At 43.3% G+C, this 19,296-nt stretch overlaps 2 protein-coding genes across 4 annotated transcripts in view; both read right to left on the bottom strand.

Annotated features, from left to right (window-relative positions):
• RECK (reversion inducing cysteine rich protein with kazal motifs) overlaps window positions 1-5,178 on the bottom strand; it is a 75,515-nt gene extending 70,337 nt beyond the window's left edge. For 2 of the 3 annotated variants that reach the window (XM_082402316.1, XM_082402318.1), the window contains exon 1: window positions 4,984-5,177. In XM_082402316.1, coding sequence (XP_082258442.1) covers window positions 4,984-5,083 — 100 coding nt within the window. In that variant the 5' untranslated portion in view covers window positions 5,084-5,177. Of the gene's footprint in view, window positions 1-4,983 lie in introns of all 3 variants that reach the window. The other variant, XM_082402319.1, reaches the window with a different exon arrangement.
• A 6,811-nt stretch (window positions 5,179-11,989) lies between these two features.
• The window catches only part of LOC309632795 (uncharacterized protein), an 80,054-nt gene continuing 72,747 nt past the window's right edge, over window positions 11,990-19,296 (bottom strand). Inside the window, exon 4 of the mRNA XM_082400632.1 lies at window positions 11,990-16,103. Within this exon, the coding sequence (XP_082256758.1) occupies window positions 15,125-16,103 (979 nt within the window). The 3' untranslated portion in view covers window positions 11,990-15,124. The remainder of the gene's footprint in view (window positions 16,104-19,296) is intronic.

The raw sequence follows: 19,296 nt of genomic DNA, 5'->3' as shown, positions 1-19,296 counted from the left end.
ATGAAACAACTAAAGCAAATGACTCCTCAGATCCTCCCTGCAGATGCTAATAGCCAGTACTCTCAGATAATTCCCTTCCCCATTCTATGCCATAGGACACCCATGTGTAAAACAAGGGATCTGAAAGTATTAATGTCTGGCTCCCAATGGTATAGTCCATGGTCAAAATGTTTCTCTTAATACTTATACTTTTCTTGACGTCTTCTTCATGTAATCTATGTGCTCTACAGCATCCATTACTTGACTAAATCACATTTTTCCTCAAATATATTCAGATTTAGAATATAAATGGATATGTACTAATATAACCACATAAATATTAGCAGTGTAGATATTATACACTTTTTGGTGATATTTAATGTCTGATGTTCTCAATAAACCTTAAACCCCATGAAAGCAGAGACCATGTCTGTTTTTGCTTACCACATTATATACCTAGTGCCTATCACAGTGTCTGGCACTATTAACCCCTTAACAAATATTTGCTGAATGGAATACTTACAGGCATGAAATTAAGTTTAGAAAGCAATGGACCAAGGGGAGTTATTCCTAATATCCATCTTAAACGCATACAAAAACGGAAATTTTGATTCTCTTCCTGACTCACCTGCCAACCCTCCAACTTGCTCCTCCCCATCTTCTCAACCTCAGTAAATAGCATTATTTTTCACTAAGTTGCTCAAGGTAAAAATCTATAAATAATCTTTACTGCCTCCTTCCCTCACTTCCCACATCCAATCCAACAGCAATATATCTTGAATCTCTCCTCTTCTATCTCCACCACCACTCTACTCTCTACTGTAAGACATTATCTCCTGCTTCGACTACTAAATGGGCTTCTAGTAGCTCTGCTTTTACTCTTACCCTATTACGATCACTTTTTTTCATTCAGCAGCCCGCGTGATCTAAAATAGAAATCAAAGCACTTATCTCTTACTTAAAAGTCCATTGGTTTTTATTTGTATATAGAATAAAATCCACAGTCCTTACGTGGCTTTTTGCAAGGCCCAGCACCATCTAGCCCTGGTTTACTCTCCTGCCCACTATGTTGCAACCATATTGACCTTCTGTTCTTTCCTGCCTTAGGGCCTATGTACTTCCTGGTCTCCACCCCGGTCTTTTCTAAGGACAGCACCTTCGGTCTTCAGATTTCAGTTCAGAACCTTACCTTCTCAAAGAAGCCATTCTTGTCATCACTATGTTAAGAACCACTCCCCTCTACGCCAGGGGTCCCCAACCCCTGGCCATGGACTGGTGGCCCGTGGCCTGTTAGGAACCGGGCCGCACAGCAGGAGGTGAGTGGAGCGCGAGTGAGTGAAGCTTCAACTGCTGCTCCCCACTGCTAGCATTACCACCCGAACCATCCCCCTACCCCCTCCCCCCACCCCGCGGAAAAACTGTCTTCCACGAAACCGGTCCCTGGTGCCGAAAAGACTGGGGACTGTTGCTCTACGCTACCATCTATGTGTTTCCTTCACAGCGTATTTATCCCTACCAGAAATCATTTTATTTAACTGTTTATTGTCTGTCTCCCCTCTGCTAGAATGTAAGCCCCTTGAGAGCAGCAACCCTGCACCTAGAACAGTGCCTGACATATAGTAAGCATGCAAATATTTTTTGAATAAACAAACCCCTGTAGTATCTGTTTTGCTCTTTTAAAATTCTAATAATTTTATAATATATAAAAACCACCTCCTTGATATTGTCCCACTTTCTTCCAGAAGTGGCATATGGTGAAAAGTATGATTAATGAAAGACTGTTTAAATCTATGGATTAATGAAAGACTGTTTAAATCTATGGATATAAGATAGGAACTTTTAGTAGCACACCAAACTGTCATATCTGGTCTATCACCAATTCTAGCTCTTTGTACAGTGTGGGCCAAGATAGTTCTTAGGGAAGAGAATCTGCTTCTTATTACATTCCTCCAGATAGGCGGTTGCTTTTTCTAACTTAAAATTCATTACATTCTTTTTCAGGATTCTAGGCTGACTATTACATAATTTCTTAAATGTCAACTTATTGAAACCTAGCCCTTAATGTTACATCTTTCTCTCTTTTGTACTATTAGAAAATATCTTAAATAGAAACAGAGCTACTATCAGGTGCCATGACACACAGATCCTGAGACTGCAGCATAGGGTTCCATCCCATCCTCCAAAGGGAACACCAGAGGTGCTGGGGAGGAGAGCTGGGGGTGTTGAGGAGACCAGAAAGTACACAGGATAGGAAGTGTGGCATTACTCCAATGAGGAGGGTGTGGCCAAACTTCACAGGAGATAATAATAATTGAGCAAGTCAAATGATTCCTTCCCTCACCCCCTCTCCCCCAACAGGAACAAAAATCTGCAAGTCAGAACAGATGAGACTTGTGAAACGCTTTATACCAGAGGAGACAGGAGTACCCGACTTTGGATGGGGTAAGGAGATGGGAAAGAAGACTGTCTGAGCAGGAATACAAGTCAGGCCTTCAATGAAATACAATTTAATACTGTGTTCTTAATTTTTGTTTAGGATTGAAGAACGTTTTCCACAGTTTATACAAATCCACAGTGGAAGCCTTTGTCCATTGTATTACTCAATGTCTTTTATGTAAGGAACCAGGCAATATATGCCTAAGAATTTAGTAAAAGGAACAAATCTCACTTTTACATCAAACTTGGAATTTTTCTTCTTACTAAACAATGCAAACTCTATATTGTCATGGACTTTTTGAACTGGTAGGGCCTTTAGAAATCATCTAGCCCAGAATTTTCTAAAGTGTGCTTTAGGTGTTATGAAGAAAAAAAGAGTTCTTTAAGCAAACAAGTTTCTTTCTTTCTTTGCATAATAATTTTATTGAGATATAAATCATGTTAAATTAATAAAACAAGGAGGCCATTAGACTGAGGCGGCTTCAATGCCTCAGTAGCCTACCTAAGCAAACCAAAACCTAAGCCTATAGTGCCCCAAGGTTAAGAAATCAGAACCCTAAGGACAATCAATCACAAACAGCCACCTGGACTTTCCCAAATAAGGCACCTGCTCAAGCTATAACCAATCGAATATTTCCTTGCTTTGTTTCCACCTCTTCCATAAGAGTCCTTCCGCTAGCTCCTGTTACTTCCCATTTGGCACTGCCCAATTCAAATCAATTTTTGCTCAAATAAACTCTTAACATTTTAATATGCCTCAGTTTATCTTTTAACAATCATATACCACAAAATTCATCCTTTTAAAGGCACAATTCAGTTGTTTTTAGTACATTTACAGAACTGTGCTCACCACTTTCCAATTCTGAACATTTTCATCACCCTAAAAGAAACCGCATACCCATCAGCAGTCAGTTCCCCATTTCTCTATTCTCCCAGCAACAAGTTTCTTTACCACAGGAATCCTTGTGAATTATTATGAATCTAACGTGTTTGTGAATTTATAAGAGAGGGGTACAGTGTACAGTGTTTCCCAACCTTAAGAGCTAACATTTCAGTGCTTACTATATGCTATTCTAAATGCTATACATGTATTACCTCAATTCTCACAATAAAATCTATGAGAATTTCTGTATACAATAAATGTGGATATTAAAGCACAAAGAGACTAAAGCTAACTAATTTGTTCAAATATTCTTAACTATATTCTACCCTACTATCTCCCACAGAATTGACTAGTTGTAGAATAAGAATGGACGACTAATTTTCTAATGAACCATAACTTTGAAAGTGCTTTAGTTCAATTTCTTTAACTTAATGAGAAAAATGGGACCCAGAAAGGTAAGCTGCTTTAGCCACGAATACACAGCATTCTGTCTCTCTCTCTCCTTTGATTTGTCTAATTGACAGCTTGTTAGAATCCAATTATAATTAACTATCTAACCCCAGGTTCCTGACAATCCTCTCCCTTCTTTAAATACTCTTGACTGAAAAAAAAAACAAAAAACAAAAAAACTTTTAACATTGTAAGCTACCTTATAACCTTGAGACTGATTTTGCTCTTTCTAGGTGTGTCTCCCTGTAAGCAATGCACTTCTCCACCACTTTTGCATGTACAAATCCCAGCCATCTTTTAATATCTAGTGCAGTTGGGGCATCACTCAATTTTCTTCCTACCCTAGGTGGACATCATCCATCATCTCTCTCCCTCTGTGCACTCACAGCCCTTCATCTCCTCTGGACCCTTCTGCCTTGAATTCGAGCTGCTCATGTCTTGTTGCACCCCACCTCCTAGCCAGGGCTGCTGGAAAGCAGGAGATGGCAACAACTCCTAAAAGCCCAGCACGTGAGAGACACTCAATAAGCACTGAACAGCTTGCTATCCACTCGTGGTCTAATTCCTCTAGAGCAAGAACAAAACTTTCCTCAAGCCAGTCAGCCCCCAAAGAGACAGTTTACTGATTTTTAATCTGTCTCCTGCCAGAGCCCAGCGCTGTCTTGGACACACAGCATACCCACAGCGAACGGCAGCAGAATCGGATTTAGGAGGCTTGGATCTACTCTCTTCTGAGACTTCAGAAGTCAGGCAGGCTGCAGGGCCCATCAATGCTTGCTGCCCGAGGTCGGCCTTTCTGAACCGCGGGTCAAGGAACAAGCAACAATAACTGGCCAGGGCGGGGGTAAGGCGGCGGCACCTCAGAAATCCCATCCAACCCTCGCGACGATCCTGGGCAAAGGCATTTCACCCTCTTCGGACAGAGACCCGAGCCGGGTGAGGGGATAAGGGCTGAGCTGGGGGCCCCTGCTCGGTGGGTGACAGAATAAGGCCTCGAACCCGGGTCACCGCTCCCAGTTCAGCAGATCGGGGCAGGGAGAGCGAGCGTGGAGAGGGGTCCTGCTCGGCCCGCCTCAGCTCCTCCTGCAGCCTGCTGGGACCTCCGGACCCTGGGTCACCAGACTTGGGCCGGGTCTGGGGGTCGCCGGCACCCCCGCCCCCTGCCCCGCGCCATCTTGGAGCGCTGAGGCGGCCGCTCCGGACCGCCCCGAACCGCTGCTCCAGCAGTTACTCACCCGCACTGCCCGGGTCCAGGCCCCCTGCCACCTCCGCGACCCCCGCCACGGCCAGGAGAAGCAGTAGCGCGCCTCGCGGGGAGGCCCGGACGGTCGCCATGTCCGGGCCGGGGGTCCGGAGCCGCGGGATGCTCGGACCCAGCCTGCCCGCCGCCGCAGCTCGCGGAGGCCCCGCCCCGGCGGCCTGGGCCCTTGGTGATTGGCTGCGGCGCGCTGAAGCCCCGCCCCTCGGCCGCACAGACTTTCCAAAACCTGCTGGGGGCGGGAACCTGCCCGAGACCCGGGCTCTTTGTTAAGGCCCAGCTGTGTGTCGGCTTCTGCCGCGGAGTACCGCAGTCAGCGTTCTCCAAGAGTGGAGTCGGAGGATGTCAGAGCTGGAACCGCCCTTGGAACGCCTGGACCTCCCAAGGTTTGCAGATGTGGTCACTGAGGCTCAGAGAAGAGACCATCTGGTCCAGGTCACACTGCAAGTTCGCCTGAGAACTGGGGCATAAGCCAAGGCTGAACCAAAGGGACTTGTCCCTTTCGCGTACCTTCAATGGTCTTAATATCCTTTCTGCCAGACGCTGCCTCACACCCGAAGAAGGCGTGCCACCCGGGACAACTCCTGAAATTGGAGGGAATCTGCCGCGGACACGGTCCCCTGACAAGGGCCCGAGGCACGAATTCGCCACCAAAGCTCTTTGGCACGTGTAGCCTCAATGTCTTTGATGTTCTAGGTACCTATTCCTATCAGGAAAATGTGGGGAGAGGAATGCTTGTGTATCTAAATATGGAGAGCCTTGAATGTCAGGTTGGGTTTAGACTTTTAAGAGACAATTTGGAGGTGGGTCCCCACTCCACCCCTTATCCCCACAGCTCCTGTGGGGTATGTTTGAGAGGATTCACTTGCTATCAAAGCGTTTTCCACCCGTCCCTCTCTCCCTCCTCCTCTCCCTCTCTTTTCCGTTCGTGAGTTATGTTAATAACTTTTTCCGTTCCCCTTCCTTTTTAAAAAAACATAACCACAGTTACATTTTAAAATACCTAATGTTAAATGTCCAGTAAGTTTACATTTTCGTTATTGTCTCATAATTTCCTTTTACAGTTTTTCAAGTTCCAACCAATGTCCATATACTGAAGTTGGTTTGTATGTCTTTTAGGTCTCTCTCTATTCCCTCTCTTTTAGGTTTACAAAAGGAAAACATGAATAAGTTACAATAATCTTTCTAAAACATTTGCTGTGGCAACAATTCTCTTGCTTCTCTGAGAGGCCGCCTCTTTACTTATAAGATAGAATGATGTACAGTTATTCGACGTGGTGTCAGAGGTTCTCAGCATTTAGACCCAGTCACCTTTACCACTTCATCCCACCTTACTCCCCACTCCTCCCCAGGAGAGAAGAGTCGAAAATCCTAGAGTTGCACTAATATGGTAGCCACTAGCCATATGTGGCTGTTGAGTACTTGAGATGTGGCAAGTCCAAGTTGACATGTGCTGGAACCAGATTTGGAAGACTCAGTATGAAAACAAGAATGTAAAATGTTACTAACATTAATTTCACCTTTTTTTTTTTGACTTGTTTTTGTTTTACATAGGCTTTATTTTTTAGAGCAGTTTTAGGTTCACAGAAAACGTAAGCAGAAGGTACAGAGATTTCCCATATACCCCCTTTCTCAACATAACAACATACGCACAGGCTCCTCCACTATCAACATCCCACACCACAGTGGTAGGTTTGTTGCAACTGATCAACCTGCATTGACACATCATTATCACCCAAAGTCCATAGTTTACCTTAGGGTTCATTCTTGGTGGTAACACATTCTGTGGGTTTGGACAAACGTATAACAACATGTAGCCACCATTATTCTTTTTACTTTTTTAATGTGCCTTTTAGAAAACTTAAAATTACATATGTGGTTCACTCTGGCATTTACATAGTTCTATTGTACAGTGCTGGTGTAATTATCTTTCATTCTAAACAAAGGTTAATGCTTAGAGGTCATCTTTAAAATGGCACTTTAAAAAAATGTTTCTGACCAATGATTTTGTCCTGAGCTCAAAAACATCTTTCTGTATTTTAGATAAATAAACCCCATCAAATCTGTTGATTCATCTTTGTGTAGTATAATTTCCCCATCATTTTACTTTTAAGTTGTTTCTTTATATTTAAAGTAAGTTTCCTGTAGAAATCATATAGTTGGTTGCTTTTTTTCTTTTTAATTTAATCTGACAATTTGTCTTTTAATTGGAATGTTTAGATCCTTTTGATTTAATACAACTATTGATATGGGTGAGTTTAAATCTATCTTGCAATTTGTTCTCTATTTTCTCCATTTGTTCTTTTTTTCTTTTTTCCACTTTTCCTACCTTCTTTTAGAATAATAAAGCGTTTGGAGTGTTGTTTTTATGATTTCATTTTATCTCCTCTATTGGCTTATCAGCTCTACTTCTTTTCTTTATTTTTCAGTAGGTACGCTGGGGTTTATAGTATACAGTTTAACTTATTACACTCCACCTTCAAATAATAATCACTTCATGTCAAATGTAAGAACGTGACACCAGTATACTTCCATTTTCCCCTCCCATCTTTTGTGTTAATGTTATCATACATTTTGCTTCCACACACTGTTATTATTTTGCTTTAAATAGTCAATTATTTAAATAAGAGATTATAAAATGAGAAACAATGTGTTTTAAACTTATTTATTTATTGGCTGCGTTGGGTCTTTGTTGCTGTGCGCGAGCTCTCTCTAGTTGTGGCGAGCGGGGGCTACTCTTCGTTGTGGTGCATAGGCTTCTCATTGCAGTGGCTTCTCGTTGCAGAGCACAGGCTCTAGGTGCGCGGGTTTCAGTAGTTGCAGCATGCGGGCTCAGTAGTTGTGGCTCTTGGGCTTAGTTGCTCCACGGCATGTGGGATCTTCCCAGACCAGGGCTCAAACCCGTGTCCCCTGCATTGGCAGGTGGATTCTTAACCACTGCACCACCAGGGAAGTCCCGACAATGTGTTTTATATTTACCCACATGTTAAGCATTTCTAATGCTCTTCATTCCTTTATGTAGCTCCTTCTCTCTAGTATCTAGAGGAAGAGAAACATTTTTATTAAGAACATGGCAAGTTTTGCTGATTTTAATTAACTAGGACCCCATACATTGGTTTTTGGAATTTATGCACAGTAAATTCCTGAAGTTAATCTTTAATGGAAATAATTTTTCTGGGTTTATTTAGCCTAAACACATTTTCTTATCACAAATTGACCTATCTTGATAAGGAATAGGTCCATTTTGAATTCTTTAAGACTTTATATATAAAGTCTTATATATATATATATATGTATACACACACACATATATATGTATACACACACACACACACACATATATATATATGGTGGGCCAATTTTTTGAAATATTAATATATTTTAAGTATATTCCCAGTAATTTCTTTACTAAAACTAGACATGAGAGCAAGGCATTCATTTCCTCAGGGATGATTATTAGAGTAGAAAAGTAGACAAAGATGATAATTCCTAGCTTTTTGGTTTTAAAAACAAGACATCTGAAATTCCCAGAGACAGTGGTTTCAAGAGTAAAAGCTTTTGAGATATCAGAACCTAGCCCAAAAGGCTGAGGGCGTAAAGTATTTGTCTGAACAATGGACTTGTAAGAATACCGTGGTCAGTCAATACAGTACCTCCACCCCCATCAGTCCCCAACAACTTGACTCCCTGTGATGGGGGAGGAGGCGAGCCACTGGAGAAGGGAGGCTACTGTGGGCTGGGACACAGAACCCCAGAAAGGCTTGAGAATATGAGATAAGAGGGGATCTGAGCCTCGTTTCCCATGGAGCTCAGGGAAGTGACACACCTCATGAAGTTCCCCTGCACTGAGCATGATGGGAGTGTAGAGGAGAAATGGCTGCAGGTATGTACTGTTCCTCGCTCCCCACCTAAAGTGACACAGAAGAGGAGCTGAGTGTTTTCTATGCCCTTTGAGAGGGGCAAGGCAGGAGCTGAGAAAGCTGAGAGCCTGAAGAGGCCTCAAGATCAGAATGAGAAGGCTGTAGTTGGCATTTGCATGGTCTATACACTGGACACCAGGTGAGAATGCAGGTGTCAACAGGGATTGATGATGACAACTGAGGACCAGATGTCCTGCCTTCTTCCTCAGTCCCAGTTGGTGGGTTTGACTCTGTATTTTCCTCTCAAAACTCGGGGGGCGGTTCGGGAGAGGCCTTGACTAAGCTGAGATCCTACTGAATTGACTGAGATTAAGTTTTAGTCATTCAGCAGGAAGGGGGCTTGCAGAGACAAGTAGCTGTCCATCAAAGATTTGTGCAGCCCTTCTAGAAATTGTCGCTTGGAAGCAACTGCCCAGCCAGAGCAAACATTTTCTAAGTGCTATCATGTTCTCTGTTAATTTACTAACTGTGAATATGGCCTTGGAGAACAAAGGATCCCATGACTTGGAGCAGAATCGGTGTATCTGAAAGCCCCGTTGGCCCCTATATTGAGATCTCACAGGAGGGAGAGAAGCCCTAATGCCAAGGCATCCAACACCAACACGTTATAAAATTTAGCATTGTGACCTTAGTCTGTGATACTGGTACAATATCCTGCCAGCCTCCAGTGAGCCCTCTAAAGATATGAGCTTGTGAGTATGAAGTTGTCCCCATTCTCTACTTTCCTTGCCTGCTTATTTCAGTAATTTTCAAACTTAAAAAATATTATTTTTATTTTTTAGCAGTGGAATCCTTTTTCCAACAAAATCTTACAGAGTTCTGCCATACAAAATAGAAAAAAGCTGTGTTTTAGTTCTACATTTATTTTCTAAGTTCAAATTTATAATAATTAATAATAAATAACTGGTTCAAAGATAATAAATGAGACTTCAAAGATAATGAGACTTTGATGAACACAAAAACTTGAAATCTGGAATTATGTATGATAACTGCAGTCACATCAGTCTTGGCTTCCATTTCTGTATTTTGTTTTGGTTGCCTGCTATAAGAGAAAATCCTGATTGATACAGATGAGTAGTTTGCAAAGGGTCATGTTTTTTGAACTAGCCCACCTTGCAATCTCAGACTACTCTTTGTTCAAATTAAGATGGTACCTTGAAAAAGAAGTACTGAGAGATTTTAATTTCAATATTGACTCATGAACACTCATGTCCATACCAAAACCTGCACACGGATATTTATAGCAGCTTTGTTCATAACTAACAAAACTTGGAAGCAACCAAGATGTCCTTTAATAGGTAAGTGGTTACATAAACTGTGGTACATCCATACAATGGAAGATTATTCAGCAATAAAAAGAAATGAGCTATCAAACCACAAAAAGACATGGAGGAAACTTAAAAGCATGTTACTAAGTGAAAGAAGCCAATCTGAAAAGCCTACATACTAAATGATTCCAACTCTGTGACATTCTGGAAAAGGCAAAATTATGGAGACAGTAAACAGATTAGGGGTTGCCAGGGGTTAGAGGGGGTGGGAGGGATGGAGAGGCAGAGCACAGAGGATTTTCAGAGCAGTTAAAGCATTCTGTACAAAACTATAATGCTGGATACATGTCATTACACATTTGTCCAAATCCACAGAATGTACACTAAGAGTGAACTCTAAACTATGAACTCTGGGTGATGATGTGTCAATGTAGATTCACTGATTGTAACAAAGATACCATTCTGCTGCTGGATGTTGATAGTCGGAGAGGTTGTGTGTGTGGGGGGACTGGGTATATGGGAACTCTGTACTTCCTGCTCAGTTTTGCTGTGAACCTAAAACTGCTCTAAAAAACAAACTGTATTGATTTTTTAAATGCCCGTTAGACATTAAAAATAAGAAAAAATATTGATTTACTAATAAGTTTGGATAACTGCTCAAGTTCCTTATCATAAATGTAGTCAGGGAAGTAACACCCCAAATGTATGGTTAATCCCAATACTATTTACAATGAGACATTATTACTGTGTGACCAGTTACATGTTTCCTTGTTATTGTGCAATTGGCTATGACACCATGATGAGAACATGTACCAAGCAGATGCTTCTGAGCCTTGCCTAACACTTAATTGGGAACAGTGCACATTTGTACTCCCTGGTACAATTATAAATGAGCAGTTGAGCGTAGGCTTGGATTAGGGAAAAGATCACTGCAGAATTACACTTTTTCTAATCAAGGACACATTTAAAGAAGATAAAATAAATATGAAGAGATGGCAGGAAAAGATTTATTCTGAGGTCTATGCAAAGGAGTCAACTCAACAATACACATGCTATTGTGGTAGCGGCCTCTTGTGTGCCAAAAATCAAAACGTAAGTTTGCATGTGTCCATGGTCTTACTACATATTAAAAGTCATTTAGAATATATATACATATATATAAAAGAAACTCAAATCAAATACTTGCAGAACCCAACAAACCTCCATTTGGGAGAAGTTTGATTCTTGTATGATCAGACCATATTATTCAAGAGTTTTGTACGATGTATGTTTGAATATGTCTATTTTAATTCTGATAACCCTCTTTCTCTTCCAGAATAGTGAATCATGCCCTCTTCCCCAGCTGGAATAAATATGTCATTCTGTTCTCTTTTTGTTTTGTGTGATCATGATGGTGTCTTATGTTTAATTCTAATCCATCCTAAGTTTATGGTAGCGTGTGGTGTGATGTATGGATTAAAGGCAAACCTTCATTCAATTGAATGTTGCTGCTGTCCCACTATTTATTAAAAAGTGGTTCCTTCTTCATGCTATTAATTTTGACCTGACATATATGTATTAAATTCTATAGTTGGAATTAATTTTCTGGTATCTCTGATAACCACTGATTTTGCAAAACTTAAAAATAGCCAGTGGTGTATCGTTCAGTAATTGTTACTTTGTAATAAGTTCAAATCTGGCAGGAAGACTCTAACATCATTACTTTCAAAAGATCCTTGTATTGTTCAATTATTCTTTTTTTTTAACAATTAACTTTATTTATTTATTTATTTATTTATTTATTTATTTATTTATTTATTTATCGCTGCATTGGGTCTTCGTTCCTGCACGCGGTCTTTCTCTAGTTGCGGTGAGCAGGGGCTACTCTCCGTTGCGGTGCATAGGCTTCTCGTTGCGGTGGCTTCTCTTGTTGCGGAGCACAGGCTCTAGGCACGTGGGCTTCAGTAGTTGCGGTGCGTGGGCTCAGTAGTTGTGGCTCACGGGCTCTAGAGTGCAGGCTCAGTAGTTGTGGCACGCAGGCTTAGTTGCTCCACAGCATGTGGGATCTTCCCAGACCAGGGCTCGAACCCAAGTGCCCTGCATTGGCAGGCAGGTTCTTAACCACTGCGCCACCAGGGAAGTCCCGTTCAATTATTCTTCACTAGCAATTTATGTAGTTCGGTACAGTTTTCTGGGGAATTTATTTATTGTTTGTTTATTTTGGCTGCGCCGGGTCTTAGTTGCAGCATGTGTGATCATCGTTGCGGCACTTGGGATCTTTAGTTGCAGCATGCGGACATTTTAGTTGTGGCATGCATGTGGGATCTAGTTCCCCTAACCAAACCCAGGCCCCCTGCGTTGTAACACGGAGTCTTACCCACTGGACCACCAAGGAAGTCCTGGCTTCTGGGGAATTTAAAACACTAAATAACTTTGTTTCTAAGCCCAGGTTTCCTATTGGCCTTACCGCAGACACAGTGAAATTTGAATCATTGTTGGGGGGGAGGGGTAGAGACCAGGAATATGCATATGAAAGAAGTTCTATTTGTTACAATTTGAGAGCTTCCCCCTTAGAAATTAAGGCCATTGTTTTGTATTTATACTCTCAAGCCCCTGGTCAATCACTCCGCCTTCCTTTATACTCTGACAACACGCATCATTTTTTCCTTGACACAGTCTGTCATGTCTGGAATTATGTTTTTTCCCAATTATTTGGTACCTGTTACTACTGCAAATAGGATATTATTTCTGTTTTGTTTTGTTTTTTTGTTCTATACTGATGGTATGTAGGAATACAATTGCTTTTTGAGAAGTTATTTCTGTCTCCTTAGCTTTTCTGAACTCATATTACTGATAATATTTTTCTGGTTAATTTTTAGAAATACAATTTTGTTTTCTGCAAAATTTGACATCCGTTTCTTTCTCTGCTATATTTATGCCTCTAATTTTGCACTTGACAACATTGTTTTATCTATTTGCACTTGCACTTGACTGCACTTTTAGAGCTATTTGAAGTGGGAACGGTTGGTTTCTGGTCTAGCATGGAAGAAGCTTGGAAGACACCACTCTGTACTAACAAGTGAAAAGCTGAACAAACTGATAAACCAAAAATTCTTCTTAGACCTGTAAGAGCAGAGAGGTCACAGGGCGAACTGCTGCCCCCAGAGTGCAGAGAGCAGCCTCGGTTGCCGATGCTGGAGGACTTGGCACACACAGGAGTTGCTTCCCTGACTCTCCCTTCAGACCCTTGGCCCTAGTCGCACATCTTGCAGAGCCTGCTACTCAAAGTGTGGTCCGAAGGGCAGCAGCATAGGCATCACCTGGGAACTTGTCAGAGATGCAGAATCTCCAACCTCACCTCAGACTCAGTGAATCCAAACTGGCATTTTCACAACATCCCCAGGTGAATCAGGAGCACGTTAAAGTTCCAGAAGCACTGATCTCAGGAGCTTGCAGAATGTCCACCAGATGGCGGGTTTGCAGCAGGCACAGGTATCCAGAGCCACAATCAGCCCACCCAAGTCTCCTTCCAATAGTGCCCTAAGTGGCCTTAGAAATTTGGAGCCATTGCTCTTGATCTGCGAAGGATGGGGAGAGAGCCCAGAGGAGATCCCTAATCAATGAGCGGCAGTTTGTGGGGTGTGAGCCATGAACTACTCCTCTCTGGGCTTTCCCCAGGTGTTTTTACACGCATTGTCTAGTGAGAGGGATGGGCCATAAGCTCTTATTTTACAGACAAAGGACTTAAGGTCCAGAGAGGGAAAGACACTTCGCCAAGCGCTCAACAGTGGCAAATGGTGTTGGAAGTGGAATTGGAAGGCCGGTTTCTGGCTGCCTGGCCTGGGCTGAGAGCACCTCTAGATGGACAGGGCAGGATGGTTCAGCCCCAGTCTATGCTGACCTGGGTGGCCTGCTTATCCCCTTCCCTGTCCTCTCTCACCCAGCTGCTCTTTGAACAGCTATCTTGTTTTCTCTGGGAGTACTAGAAGCAGCTGTTGTAATAATACAATAATTTGGAATGTTAATGGGCTTTTCCCAATACTTAGGGTTCTGGACTTAACCCCCAGGGGAACAAAGCATCAGATTTAATTGGGAACAAACAGGACAAGCCATGGTCCCCAGACAGTCCCCCTGGGAATCTTGATGGTCCCTGAGTCTATGGCCAGGACCAGCTATGAGCCACTGACTCTTCAATGAACTTTCATCCCAATCTATTTAGTTTTGTTTTTTCAGTTATAAGAACAAAGAGTCAGCTTCTGGTTGCGGAGGATCTTAGATTTCATTGGCATAAAGTAGCTATGATGTGACATCACCATGGTTATGCACAAAGCCAACAACTAGCCAGCATTTCTAGAAATGTGAAGCTCTTTCCTTCTAGATTCTTAGAAGATTCCATTGCCTATGTAACAAGGGGAGGAGGGCCAGTTTACTTTTTAGTCTTACTCACATGGTCCACAACATGAACCTTGGGAGACTCCCTTCTCTACACTGGGCTCCCACTTCCCCAGGAGGACACTGAGGAGTTTGGAGATCATGTGTTCTGGCAGTGTGGAATTCCATGACAGTCACTCAGATAGGTGTTCCTTTTTTTTTTTTTAATTTAAATTTCTTTTTTAAAAAATTAATTTTTATTGGAGTATAGTTGCTTTACACTGTTAGTTTCTACTGTACGGCAAAGTGAATCAGCTATATACATATACATATAGCCACTCTTTTTTGGGTTTCTTTCCCATTTAGGTCACCACAGAGCACTGAATAGAGTTCCCTGAGCTATACAGTAGGTTCTCATTAGTTATCTATTTTATACATGGTATCAATAGTGTATATATGTCAATCCCAATCGCCCAATTCATCCCACCTTCCCCCCTTTCCCCCTTGGTATCCATACGTTTGTTCTGTACATCTGTGTCTCTATTTCTGCTTTGCAAATAAGATCATCTATACTATTTTTCTAGATACACAATGCAACATTACTCAGGTGTTTCTGACACACAAAGTTCTTCACAGCAGCCTTTACATCTTTGTTCCTTAGGCTGTAGATGATGGGGTTGAGCATGGGAGTCACCACCCCATAGAAGAGGGAGATGAGCTTGCCTGAAAGGTCCTGTTTATCTGTCCCCAGTGGGTCCTTAGACTTGGGCTTGGCATACATAAAGACAATGGTCCCATAGAATATGACCACAACTGTGAGGTGGGCAGAGCAGGTGGAGAAGGCCTTTTCCCTCCCCTCAGCTGAGGGGATCCTCAGGATGGTAGCAATGACGAACACATAGGAGAAAAAGATGAACAGAACTGGGATGCCCAGGAAGATAATAATTGTTGTCCTCAGAATGGTCACACTGATGGAGATGTCAGCACAGGCCAACTTCAGGACAGCCAGGATCTCACAGGTGAAGTGGTTGATGATGTTGTCCCCACAGAGGGGCAGTCGTATTGCAAGGGATGTTTGGACCACAGTGTTGATGATACCAGCTGCCCAGGAGCTGGCCATGGGCAAATAGGCAGCCTTGCTCATGACCACAGAGTACCTCAGGGGGTTGCAGATGGCCACGGAGCGATCAAACGCCATCATGCTCAGGAGCACATACTCCATGGTTCCCATGGCAAAGGAGAGGAACATCTGCCCAAAACAAGCTGAGAAGGAGATGGTTTTCCTGGGGGTCAGGAAGCTATCCAGGATGAGGGGGACTGAGGAGGCTGTGTAGCAGATGTCCAGGAAGGAGAGGTTCCTCAGGAAGAAGTACATGGGCTTGTGTAGGCGGGAGTCAAGGATGGTCACCAGGATGAGGACCCCGCTGCCCAGCAGGATCACCAGGTACATGAGCAAGATGAGCACAAAGAACATTTTCTCCAGCCTTGGGTGGGCTGAGAGGCCCAGGAGAATGAACCTCACCAGGGGGAAGGTCCAATTGGACCTGGCCATGGTGCATCTGCTCTGTCACCTGCAGGAACTCAGGTCAACCTCAGCATCCTCTGACTCTGCAGTTGCTGGCTTGCTAGTGAGGAACGCCCTCTCTGCTGAGCAAAAGGAAAACAGCTTTAACAATGGATGGTCTCTCTGTGATTCTCAGTAAAATTCAGGGGACTAGAAAAGAATCTACTTTGACATCTTAAGCCACTCTCTGTGCGAGAGACATTCGAGATGCCCCTGTGGTGATTTAATTTACCTGATCAGACATATTCATTTCTACTGGTATATGCTGGATGATGGACTTATCTTGTTAAATCTTGTTATCTTGTTAAATCTTGGTCAGAAAAGTGAGATGAGATTCACTTCATGTTTTTCTCCCTTGGTGCCCAGGGCTGGTGAAATGATCAGCCCTGAATCTACAGCTCTTGGCAGGCTTTCTTCTCTTCATGTTACCCTCACAGAAACATCTTCTGACCTTCCCCTTATCCTCCTGTAATAGACAGCCCAGGCCCCAGGCCATCCTCTCATCTGTCCGTTTACGCCATCCTGTCTTCCTCTCTCCATTCATCAGCCAACATGACTCACTCACACATGACAGAAAATCCACAGCCTTTCAGGGAAGGATGCATTGGCTCCAGAATAGACTACAGTTCCATGGAGGGGGCACTGATAGGTCACTTTGGAAGGGCAGGATGGACAGGAAGGCCACCTGGGGAAGGTGACATCCAATCAGGTCCTTGAAGGAGGCTGAGGGCTGGGCTTGGGCAGCTGTGTTGTGGAGTATGGTTGCATTCTAAGGCACTTATCATCCCCCTGGCTGTAGTGCTGTCCTGGCCAGTCTGCACTGATGCCCTGGGAAGCCAGACTGCATTAACAGCCACCATCTCAGCCTCCAGAGAGCTCCAGTTCCCTGGGTAGCTTCTCATACCACTGCCACTGAAGTCAGGCTAATGCCTCATCCCTGACTTTAAAGACTTCAGCCTTGGAAAAGGGACCTCCAAACATCTAGTCTCCCTGAATTTTCCTTTTTACATCCAAGCTGCTACTATCCAGTGTTTGCTTGATCCCATCCACCAATGAAGATCTCATCACCTTTTTAGGAAACCAATTCTAGCTTTATACATCTTTTATCATCTGAAAAATTTGTCTCTTGGGTCAAGTCTCTTTATATTTTCCTAGTTTTAGTCCTAGTCCTGCTCTCTGGGGACACACAGAGCATGTCACCCCTTTCTGCCCCATAACAGCTCATCAGAGATCTAAAGATAATGGTTCCCTTAATTCTCCTCTTTTCCTAGGTTACACGCTGGGCCAAGTAAATCCAAATGTCTGTGATGGAATCCAGGCATCAGGACTTTTTAAAGCTCCCCAGATGGTTTCAATGTCCAGCCAAGGCTGACAACACTATCCTAACTTTGTATTCCCAGGTATTCCATTCTGCTGTCACGACCTTTTGAAAACAGACAATCAACAGACAAACAAATGAAAAGCATTCTTTAGAGACTTGCACGATTTCTTCCTGGACATTTGCCTGATCAAAAGACTTCCCCAGAATAAGCAATGTCCACTGACAGGTTTTGAGGACAAGCCATCCTCACCCTCCTTGGGTTTTTCTGAGGCCCTATTACCAGCCGTGTTATCCCCTCTGCCCCTAAATGCAAAGGTCAGGCTAGATGACTGAATGCCCATCACTCCTGACCTCTTCCCCACACAGGTGGTGTCTGCAGGAACTCTGTATGGGGCCCCATAACTCCGAGGTCAGAGTCCCTCTCCGATCCAGGGGTTGGATGTCATGAATCTCCTTGAGCAGCTCCTCTTCCACTGGAGGAAGGAAACCATTTGGTTTATTCATGACTGGAATCATGGTTCCAACCTCTCCCTCCCTAAGAATAAAGAATGCTTCCCTTTGGCATCACTTAAGCCCAATTAATTGATTTGGAAGTAATTCATGTTTGGAAAGATTTTCCAAAATATTTTCTTTCAGCAGACGTGCAAAAATAGTCATAGAAACAGTCATGGGGTGGATGCCACCTGCTTATGCAGGGCTTCCTAAAACACACCTTCTTGGCCATCCTTCAGTTCTGGCTTTCATTATGCTGACAGACAACTGTAGATCCAGGCGTGGGAGAGGCCTGAGGGTCGACCCAGGCCAACCACCGCACCCCCACCCCCAAAGCATGCAGGCCCACTACTTCCTTGACCATGGTCCTCTGGCCTCAGCTGGAATACCTGAGTAAAACAGGCTCTCTGGTTGCTGAGGAGGTTTATTACATTTTAAAGTATCAATCCTATAGATAGGAAATCTGCCTCCCTGCAATTTCCACCTGGCTCTGCCTTCTGCAGTCCTCAAGCAAAGTTAGTTCTTCCCCCATGCCCTCCAGATATTCAGAAATCAGTTGGTTTTGGCAATAAGATGATAGAGAATCAACGTTGCTATTCTTATAGCATCCAAAAAAAATGTCATGTAGTTGAGAGGAACTGTGCATAATTCCTGAATAATTTTTAGATGTCTTTCAGGATATTATGTCCCACCATGAGGGGCTGTGCTGCATTCAGCACTTGCCATACCACTGAAATCACCTCTTTTCCCCCATTTTGAGCCCTATTCCACTGAACAATCAGATCTATTCTTAGAAATGAGCTTGTGCTAATGAAAATCTCAGAGTCCTTTTACCAAAACCTTCACTTGCCTTTATCAGAAACATGATGTGAAAGAGTGATCACTCTTCTAAGGGTTGGGAACAGGTCACGTATCAGAAATAGCCACACTGGGTCTAAAGCAGGAAGAGGGGGGAGATGCTCAGTCCCTGTGATGGATGAAGGTCCAGGTCTCCCCACTCCACTTGCCTTGGTGCTCCAGGAATGATCTCCAAAGAACTTGCCATTGCCTATAGAAGGTAATTTGAGTCTCAGTTTCCTTTTGGGGACCAGTTTTGTCCCTAAAGTCATTAAAGTTTGGAAAGCGAGTTGTACTCAGTTTAGAAACTGTGTATTGGGACTTCCCTGGTGGTGCAGTGGTTAAGAATCTGCCTGCCAATGCAAGGGACACAGGTTTGAGCCCTGGTCCGAGAAGATCCCACATGTCACGGAGCAACCAAGCCCATGCACCACAACTACTGAGCCTGTGCTCTAGAGCCCACGAGCCACAACTACTGAGCCGCGTGCCACAACTACTAAAGCCCGCGCACCTAGAGCCTGTGCTCCGCAAGAAGAGA

The sequence above is a fragment of the Balaenoptera borealis genome (assembly GCF_965194805.1).
Source record: "Balaenoptera borealis genome assembly, chromosome: 8".
Lineage (NCBI taxonomy): Eukaryota > Metazoa > Chordata > Mammalia > Artiodactyla > Balaenopteridae > Balaenoptera > Balaenoptera borealis.
The sequence above is the reverse complement of the archived record's forward strand: the minus strand, read 5'-3'. Positions and strand labels throughout refer to the sequence as shown.